The following is a 9782-nucleotide window of genomic DNA, read 5'->3' as shown; positions in this document are numbered from 1 at the left end:
TCAGCCAGGAAGTGTGTATGTAGGTCAGGGGTAGAGAAGCTGACAGGGGGATTGGCTGTCTCTCATCCTATAGGAGATGAGGCTCCTTATGGACTAGTGAAAGTAGGATGCCTTCAACCTAATTTTAGATCCACCTACCAGCACTTCCACACATCACGCAGAGGACTATGGCTCTGTATCACTGAATCAACATGTAGGCCATATTACATGATTTGAATTATTTTGCGATTTTTTCAAACTGGCAAAAATTGAAACAGATGCTGGTATAATCTCTTTTCTTGTAGATTCTCTGTTGGTCAGAGATCAAGTATTATTGTCAGATCTCCCTTCTTTACCTGGGACACATGCTAATAGAGGACATTCCATTTCCAGTCACACTATTCTGTACTAAGTGCCAAATCTCTATTTGTAAAGCACTGATGATTACTTTGTGAATATATTAAAGTGCGTTTATCCATACTGCCTTTGTTGTTGTTTTGTGACTATATTTTGGTCAAATTTGTTTGATTTTGTAGAAAACGGTATCAAATCTCAATGTTACAATTCGATTCTTTGTTTTCTATTCAAAAGGAACACATTGAATCGTTTGTTTTGGTTTACCTGCAAAAAATGTATCTTCATAGTGCTGAATTGACTTGGCATGCAACAGATGGGCAGGCAATGTTTTGCAACACTGAAACATTGTTGCAATCAATTTCACTTTGTTTTGCAAGTCATCGTGAATTCTTAGCTGGCGCGTTGCCACCAAAACAAACACGGTCAGGGTTGTTGAAAGTTGGATATCGTTGTGGCTGAAGATTTTCTCTGGACTCTGGATTTGCTTATTGGACTGATCTTGACAGCTGTCAAATGAACACACCTGACCCACGCATCCACTGACGCTCTGCGTGTCCGCTCTCGGCTACACTGGTGCAGTGACCCTGGTGCAGTGACCCTGGTGCAGTGACCCTGGCGTAGCTAATCGATTCGCAGGTTGTTTGTGGAAGGTGAGTAGCGTGAGAAAGTGGGGTAGCTAAACAGTCAATGTCATGTTTGTAAAGTGGGAACACGCTTTAGTAAAAGCCTTTAGCGAGCAATTTGCTCTCGTAATATCAACGTCGTTCTCGTAAATGTCAACTTCTGACTTTGTTTCTTGTTGTAGCTTGCTAGCAGGCTATGATAGCTAGCACATTCAGTAAGGTTGATTCTGTAACTCCGTGTTACTGTAGGTAGACCTAATCTTAGCTAGTAACAGTTAGCTATCACTCTCTTTTTGTTTAGGTCAGGCACGGTTTCATTCCAAGGTTTGACATGACGTCAGCTATTTCTCTCTCTAACGATGCTTTCAGTTACATTTCTGTAGTTGCTAATAGCTACTAACGTTGGTATGGTAGCGCTAGCTAAAGATGGTTTGCTTTTAAAAACAGTAGGCTATAGCTACTAGACTTAGTGCTACTTCCAAGAGATAACTCTGTAAAACTCTGTAAGGTAATTATTATGTTGGAATGTTTGGCTAAAGCTAACTAGCTAGCCAGCTAACTACCTGTTGCTGGTGTGTCAGCTGACATGACACGGATTCTCCTGTTATGGAATATTAGCCACTCCTCCCAAATCCACAATACAGCACTTTTGACTAGCCATCTTCGCAGTCCAGATTTCCATCTAATCTGCATGTAGATGGCATATCTCCTCCACCTAGACCGAGTAGTGATTCTAATCCACACACAGCAGGAAAAAAAACAAATACTAACCCAGATATCTGACCAATACCATTGCTTGTTTGTTATCTAACTGCACACTTCTAAGTATAGCCTTGGCCATTGCCAAGTGTCCGGCTAGCATCAAGTCTTCGTCAACACCACCAGTCTTCTTTACTACCACTGGAGACAGTATGGCTCCTCCAGCCATCATGGACAGTTAGCTGTGACCCGGTCGTCTAGTACTGTTCGCCTGTTCGTGGGAAACGGCTTCTCTCATTATGTACCACCACCACCACCACGGCAGGTACCAGCAGTCCCCAATGTCGTCCACCTTCATGGGCGACGTGACCCGGGTTCGAGGCTGCGACCCCGGCTTCACGGAGGCCATCAACCAGAAGATGAGGGTCCCGGAGCGGCTGATGATGGGACCGCGGCCCCATGGCGTGGTGGAGATGGAGGAGGACGAGGTGGGGAGGCATAGACAGGGCGATCCTCCCCCATCTTACAGCATGCATATCCCCGACAGGCTGGCGCTCACAGGTGGGTCTGGGGCTGGAGAGAGGCTAGCTAAGAGTCACGCTGTCCCAGGTGGGGCTGGGGCTGGAGAGAGGCTAGCTAAGAGTCACGCTGTCCCAGGTGGGGCTGGGGCTGGAGAGAGGCTAGCTAAGAGTCACGCTGTCCCAGGTGGGGCTGGAGAGAGGCTAGCTAAGAGTCACGCTGTCCCAGGTGTGTCTGGGGCTGGAGAGAGGCTAGCTAAGAGCCACGCTGTCCCAGGTGAGTCTGGGGCTGGAGAGAGGCTAGCTAAGAGTCACGCTGTCCCAGGTGATTGCTGAAAGCTGCGTAACACTATGGCTGCGTTCCGAATCGCATACTACCCTACTATATAGTATGCCAAAACAGGATGTAGTATGTCCCAATACATAGTATGCCACATGCAGTATGGCAAAAATACCAGGATGTCCTACTACATCCGGTCGTATTTTGCAGTATGCAAGCCAGCAGGCTTTTCTGGCTATTCTGACCCACAATCCTGTGCGCAGCGGAAATGTGCGTCACATGAGTCGTGACAGCTGTAGACGAATGTCGCGTTATGAACAGCGACGGATGTGGGCAAATTTCAAGGCGCAATTTATGATACTCCGGCTTCCCCCACCATCATAAAGACATGCAAGGTATACATGTGAATGAATGAATGAATGAATGAATGTTGGTGGTGGTCGGAGGGGCCGTAGGCGCTGATTGGCAGCCACACTTCTGTCAGTCTGCCCCAGGGCAGCTGTGGCTACAGATGCACAGTGGCTTACCACCACCGGTATGACTGTGTCTGAATGAATACTGGACTCTGTAAAGCGCTCTGGGTATCATGAAGGGCGCTATATAAATGCAATTCATAATAATAATTCAAACCAGTGAGTGTGTTGACGGACGGTAGACCTGTGTTGTGTTTTGTATGGACGTCTCCTCAGATGCACCGGACATGAGCCCCCGGCCGCTGTTCAGCCCGGCCAGGCCAGGGTCAGCCTGGGACAGCCAGCAGTCTGCCTGGGCCCGGGAGGCCTACAGAGACCCAGCGCAGGTAGGTTATAATGCGGTACGGGTGGGCTTCACCGTAGGCTTGTGTTGGCTTATGATCTTAGGCTATTGTTGTGGCCCAGATAAGCAGATACTGGATTTGACTGGATCTCGAATACAACTCCCACATCAGTATAATGGGACATCAGACCTATCCTTTTAGTCCCAGACACATAAATCGTATAGGTTTTACTAGTCTTTGAACCTTTGAATGATCTATGATTAAATCAACAGCACGATGTTTATAGAAACCAAGGCATCCATCTCTGCATCTCCTCCCCGTCCTCCTCCAGAGCACCCTGCGCAGGTCCTACAGTGACACGGCGTTTGAGAAGACCCCTCTGTGCACCCCCACCTACTCCACACAGGCACTGCACACGCCGTCACCGTGAGTACCGCACACACCCCTCGCCAAAACATCACTGCTCCTGACCACCAGCGACAAGGGGTGTTCATCAATAGTCTAGGAGTGCTCCCTCCCCTTCTCTCCTGACTACCAGAGACTAGGGGTGCACACCAATAGTCTAGGAGTGCTCCCTCCCCTTCTCTCCTGACTACCAGAGACTAGGGGTGCACACCAATAGTCTAGGAGTGCTCCCTCCCCTTCTCTCCTGACTACCAGAGACTAGGGGTGCACATCAATAGTCTTGAGTATCTTCCCTCCCCATCTGCTCTAAAAACTGTTATTTTGTATTTAGATGAGAAGCTGTAGTTGTTCTTATTGGACAATCAGGATGCACTCTAGGATCTGTTTTATATAATAATTGGCTGAGATCTACTGTAGGTAGGTACAGTAGATGGGTAGTACCCAAGTCCCCAAGGGGAAATGACAGCAGTGTTACAGCAGCCGTATACAAGAAGCGCAATCAAGGTACACCTTTAAATTAATGATAAAATGCAGCGATCAAGCCCTGCTATTGGTCCAGACCTCTTCCTGGTGTGACTAACCGAGGGAGCCAATCACCAGCAGTGTGATGGCGACTTGGTTAATGGGAGCTCTTCACTTTCATACATGGCTTCCTGTAGTTTCCTTACTTTCTGATTCTGCCTGTACAATTCCATCTCTTCCACGTCTGCGTTTTCACACAAAGCTCGCCTGCTTTCTAAGCCAGTCAGCCGTGCCTGACCCCCCTCCAGCCTGGAGCTTCTCAGGGACTCATAAAGAGAATATTGTGTTCTGACCTGGTACATTCATTCTGCTGCCCCCAAGGGTCCGGTCTCTTCCTCACCCACCCTGCTGATATCTGTGTTACCAGCAGGGGGGAGACAAAAGTCTGGTTCCCGTGCTCTAGATTCTGCCTCCTCACATGTAGGCCAGGGTTAGATCGCACTACGCGAGGATCCAAGCAAAGCAAGCAAGCAGGCAGAGTCATGTGAATCATTTTGATTTATTATGTGGCCGCCGACACAAGCGCTCCGTCATAACCACTGTCCCCCCCCTTCTCTGTCTGTCTGTCCTCTGCCCCCCCCCCCCCCCCCCCCATCCGCTCCGCCTCCCCAACCCCCCACACTCTGCCAACCGCCCCCCGCCCCCCGCCTCCACCACGCCACCCCCCGTTCCAGTTCTGGCGCAGGACGTCCCCCCCAACGCTCGCCCGCTGCCCCCCAGGCCGCCGCTGCCCCCCCTCCCCCGTGCGCCCCCGCCCCCGGCCTCCTCTCCCCCCAGACCGTGCTCCAGGCCGCCAGGCAGCTGGGCCAGCAGGCCTCACAGCGCCTACTGCAGACCGTCGCGCAGAAATACAGGTCCAGGTGACGAATCCTCCAGCCCGCGCCCCACCTTCCCCGACGCCGTGCCCCTCCCTGTCCTCCAGGAAGAGGCTGTCCCCGATCTAACCACACAGCTGGGATGCCGTTGCCAAACTGCTTACTAACTGCTTCATGAGTGGTGAGGGCTAACCCTGAGCCTACCATTTTCGCTGTCCTCTTATCTCCCAGAATGACCTTGAACCATCATCCTCCCTACCCGCCGTGCATGGGCTTGCATCTCTGTCCGCTTATGACGAGCGTTCTGCTCAAGGCTCAAGCGGCCATCTTGCCTGGTCATTAACCCTACTTGCATTTGTTCACATTGACATCCATCCATCCATTCAGACTTTAGCACCCTCTGCTGAACACAGTGTTTGTGTTTGACAGTGTCACTGTCATCTCCTTATTGGCTAACATGATGACCGGCGCTTGTCCAGAGCTTTCGCTTTGCCCTTCCTGCTATGCTCTGCTCTGCCTTGGCTGACGCTGCCCCCTGCTGGCCCCTCTCCGTCTGTGAAGAGGTAGCTGCTCCAGACATATTAGCAGACTGTGGTCTTTGTGTGTGTTTCTGGTTTGAAGGTTCGGCCAGCCTGACCAGCCCCATGCTGCTGTGTCTGAGGCCCCCGTTCTCAGTGTGGAACAAGGCAGGAAGAGGTGACTGAACACTTCCTCCCCACTCCCCCTCTGCTGTAGATCTGGGCCTCCATCGGCTCTCACTGACTTTCTTTGGAAGACTAGACAGGAGCGTTACATTAATCCAACCTGCTACTGAAAACATGCATTAGTTTTTCAGTGTCGGCCTGGGAGAGAAAAGGTTTAACCTTAGCAATGTTTCTCAAGTGATAAAGAGATGTCCTTGTCACATTATTAATATGGGCCTCAAAATTAAGATCAGAATCAAACATGACGCCTAGGTTTCTGACTTGGCATTTGGTGTTTTAAGTGCCCAGATAGTCTCTCCCTTTCAACTCTTTCACCAATGATCAACACATGTTTTATCCTGGTTTAACTGAAGGCAATCCTGTGATATCCATGCATCTATATCAGCAATGCATTCTACCAGGTGGTCAACTGAGCTGTAGTCATCGGGTGTCATAGAAATATAGAGCTGGGTGTCTATTTGGAGCTGGATCTGCGTAGCTACAGTATGCTAATATTGTGCCTCCTAATGACGTCACGTAGGGGTAGCATATACAGACTGAAAAGTAGGGGCCCTAAAATGGATCCTTGTGGGACCCCACATGTCATTGAAGTGTTTTTTAAGCTGTGATCCCCAAGGGCGACAAAACTCCGGCCAGTTAGGTAGGTCCTGAACCAGTCAAGGACTGGACCGGAGAGGCCGACCCAGTTCTCAAGTCTTCCAGTAAGGATATCATGATCTACAGTGTGGAAAGCTGTGCTCTGGTCCAGAAGGACAAGGACAGAGAGATTTTTCACATCAGCGTTGAGTTAATTTACAACTTTGACCAGTGCTGTCTCCGTGCTATGATGAGGGCGAAAACCAGACTGAAAAGTATCCAGGATACAGTTTGCATCTAGAAAGTCATTTAACTGTTTGAATACTTTATTTTTCTAGAATTTTAGCTAAAAATGAGGTTGAAAATCGGTCTAAAATTACTGAGGACTGAGGAGTCTAGACTATTTTTCTTTAGAAGGGGTTTTACCAGGGCAGTTTTAAAAGCCAATTGGAAAAAGCCTGTACTGAGGGAACAGTTAACATTGGCTTAAGTGTCCTCAGACACAGAGTTAAAAATAGTCTTGGAAAAACTTGGTGGGAATAGGATGGAGAGGGCATGTAGATGACTTCAGTTGTGACACCACTTTGCTCAGCGTCTCTGTGTCAACCGGTGCAAACAATCTCATCCTACTGCTCAGTGGAGGGTCAGCAAGCAGAACAATTGGTCTTGCCTGGGTGATATTCATCCTAATGTCAGTTATCATATCTCTAAAATAGTACACTTGACTAGCTACGTTGAATGCACATGTTGTAAGTTGCTTTGGATAAAAGCGTCCGCTAAATTACTTCTAAAAAAGCAGGCGCGTGTGTGTGTGTGTGCAGATGTGTGTGTTGATCTGTGCTGTCCACTGCTCGTGCTCTGACCCTGCTCTCTGGTTGGCAGCGGCATGCAGGAGTCCTGGTTGACCCCGGAGGACGAGGGAGGAGCAGCCGTGGAGTTCATCGTCCTCAGACGACAGGTCAGCTCCCAACCCCGCCCACTCCTCATCACTAGAGATCAACACAGTACTAAGAACTAGAGGGTTTTTTATGTTTTGCCTTCAAGTTTTCTAAGTATTTGTTAAGTATTATACTGTTTAACACTACCATCTGTAATACTATTGTTCTACCTATATAACAGTTATATTCAGTTATGACGTATTATCGACGGTCAGTTTCCGGCGTCTTGGTGAGAGACATGGCTGACAAATGGCTGATGGGCCGAGTGTGAGATGTGCCGGTTGTGAGACGTGCCGGTTGTGAGACGTGCCGGTTGTGAGACGTGCCGGTTGTTGCTCCTCCAGGTGGTGAAGATGAGCCGGCGTCTGGCCGGGGTGGAGAGACAGAACGCCGAGCGCAGACAGACGGAGCTGGTGCTCTTCTCACTGCTGCTCTCCGCCTGCCTGCTCAACGGCTGGCTATGGATCAGGAGATAAAACACACACACACACACACACTCTCTCTCTCTCTCTCTCTCTCTCTCTCTCTCACACACTTCTTCTCTTCACCGACCCTACACACTGCAACCACTCTCTCGTTTCACTGTGACTCAACTTTGTTCCAAAAGGACAATACACTTACATGCACATGAGACAAATGTTGCCCCTACCCTTAAAAGGTCTTTTGACTGACCTGGCTGTGTGGTGTGGAGTCAGGTGGGTGGGGGGTCGTGGATGTGGATGATAAAGGTGGAGACGTTGTCCTGTACTGTTGGGACACAGGGGCGGCAGGCTTGGTGACCAGAGGGTTGACCCACCAAGCTGGGTCACTGAGCCAACCAGTTTACATGGGGAAAAAAGATTTGGATTTATGTGTAGCTCAGACTTTCTGGGTGACTAAAAGAAAGCTTTACATGAATGTGGGTGGTTTGATTTCAGTGTTCAATTCTACCACTATTATATGCATCAACAAAATGCATTTAATCAGAATAGCTTGCATTAAACCTCAATTAGCTAACTGGGAACGTCGGGCCCCTGGTGTAATGAATAGGATCATGACGTCTGCTGCCACACTAGGTCAACACAGAAGCTGTGAAAGTACAAACATTTAAACATAGCAATGTAGTTGAAACTAAGTCTTTTTAATCTTGTCTACTGTCACATAAACATAGAACTAACCTAAAATAACCTGAGCTGAGAATGTAGTTAGTTTTACAGATTTACAACTTTGTAAAACCTACAAAAACTTTTGTAAACTTGTAGAGTTACAAGTTTATCTATTATACTTATTTAAACAAGACTTCCATGTCTGCAGTTGTCTGTGATATGAAGTGTTTTGATATTGGATGCCTCAAGTAGCTTGGAACTCTGACAGATTATTCCAGGAAATGAAGTGATATGCAGTTGGTTGTGTCACGTTTCCCTCGGAAGTGAAGCAATGTTTAACTGAGTACTAATATAATGCATTGTTTTCTCATTGTCCTTTTCCCTTTTTGGAAGTTGTCTGTAGTATTTAAGTATTTAATAAAATAGCTTTTATATTTCACATAGACGGTGGTGTGTTTCCATTGTGTTCTATTTCTACTGCTGTAACCTAACATCAGATGTTGAACTACTCAGGTTTAGTGAGGTTAGCTTTGGACCCGACCCTGCAAGACGATTTGATTTTGAAATAATGGACAGAAGAAAATGAAAAAAAGTAACGTCTTGTGTTTATTAACAAAATAATTAAATTAATACTAAAACAAGCCGACTTACTGCCTCGTTGAGGCTTGTGATGTGGAACACTGCCAGGAGAACACTGACAAACACAAAGAGATTCTACTGCGGGAAGAAGGCACATGAGATGAACGTTGTAAAAAAACAAATGCTTGATTAGGAATAATACAAATTTAATTCAACATGATTTGTGATTGTACAGTAACGACTTCAAGCAGCATCTATTGTGCAGAGTTTGTGTGGAAAGGCACTGGAATACTGTCTGGAACAAGAGCTTGTTATTCGGCAAAGTAACATTCAGTTATTTGATTTATTTCCGCGTTCTCACCAGTGTTCCTGGTAAAGCAACATACAGCTCTTGATTATTGACGACGACAGTTAATACCACGCTGGATGAGAGTCCGTCTCTTCAAGACGACCCCCCCACCCGAGCGTTAAGGCAGCTATGCAGGCAGGCACTTCCATGGGCACTTGGAACACGGTAACCGATTCTGAAATGTATTTGTAGTCCTGTACACAACAGTAACTTGGTATTTGCAGTCATTTATATGCCAGTAACTTTGTATTTGTGGTCCTACTCCTATACATGGCAGAAACGTGGTCATTGTAGTCCTTTTCATGACAGAAACATAGTAATTGTAGTCCTGTGTAAATGACAGAAACTTGGTAATTGTGTTACATGACAGAACTTAGTATTTATAGTACTTTACATGACAATAACAGGTACAAAAACCACATTCCTCTCCTGGCTCAGAACACAGAGGACCTGTGATGCAGGGAAAGTCTAATGATTTGGGGCAGGTGAGCTACGAAGCAGGACAGCGGCCAGTAGGAGAGAGAAACTCTGGTGGGACTGAGGAGAGATGAGAGAGAGACTAGCTGGACTAAACACCAGCTCAGGTACACAGCATG

General features: G+C 47.5%; 1 protein-coding gene across 2 annotated transcripts; it reads left to right on the top strand.

The window, feature by feature from the left end:
* The first annotated feature begins 903 nt into the window (after nucleotides 1–903).
* Nucleotides 904–8695, top strand: LOC311315951 (mitochondrial fission factor-like). 2 transcript variants are annotated; one of them, XM_084446674.1, is made up of 8 exons: nucleotides 904–986; nucleotides 1984–2219; nucleotides 3146–3255; nucleotides 3545–3639; nucleotides 4815–5000; nucleotides 5577–5651; nucleotides 7118–7193; nucleotides 7518–8695. In XM_084446674.1, the coding sequence occupies exons 2-8, from the start codon at nucleotides 2000–2002 to the stop codon at nucleotides 7647–7649; spliced, it is 894 nt and encodes a 297-aa protein (XP_084302800.1). In that variant the 5' UTR covers nucleotides 904–986; nucleotides 1984–1999; the 3' UTR covers nucleotides 7650–8695. The 2 variants fall into 2 exon arrangements, with proteins under 2 accessions (XP_084302800.1, XP_084302801.1); XM_084446675.1 differs by lacking the exon at nucleotides 4815–5000.
* Nucleotides 8696–9782: the final 1087 nt, after the last annotated feature.

This window comes from Borostomias antarcticus (assembly GCF_949987555.1).
Source record: "Borostomias antarcticus genome assembly, chromosome: 1".
In the NCBI taxonomy this organism is placed as follows: domain Eukaryota; kingdom Metazoa; phylum Chordata; class Actinopteri; order Stomiiformes; family Stomiidae; genus Borostomias; species Borostomias antarcticus.
Note: the sequence above shows the minus strand (reverse complement) of the source record. Positions and strands in the feature narration are given on the sequence as shown.

Bases quoted from the DNA above. Each gene is read 5' to 3' on its own strand.
- LOC311315951 (XM_084446674.1), top strand. From the start codon at position 2,000: ATGTCGTCCACCTTCATGGGCGACGTGACCCGGGTTCGAGGCTGCGAC. The intron at 2,220-3,145 runs GTGGGTCTGGGG...ACGTCTCCTCAG, and splicing joins CGACAGGCTGGCGCTCACAG to ATGCACCGGACATGAGCCCC. The intron at 5,652-7,117 runs GTGACTGAACAC...TCTGGTTGGCAG, and splicing joins GTGGAACAAGGCAGGAAGAG to CGGCATGCAGGAGTCCTGGT.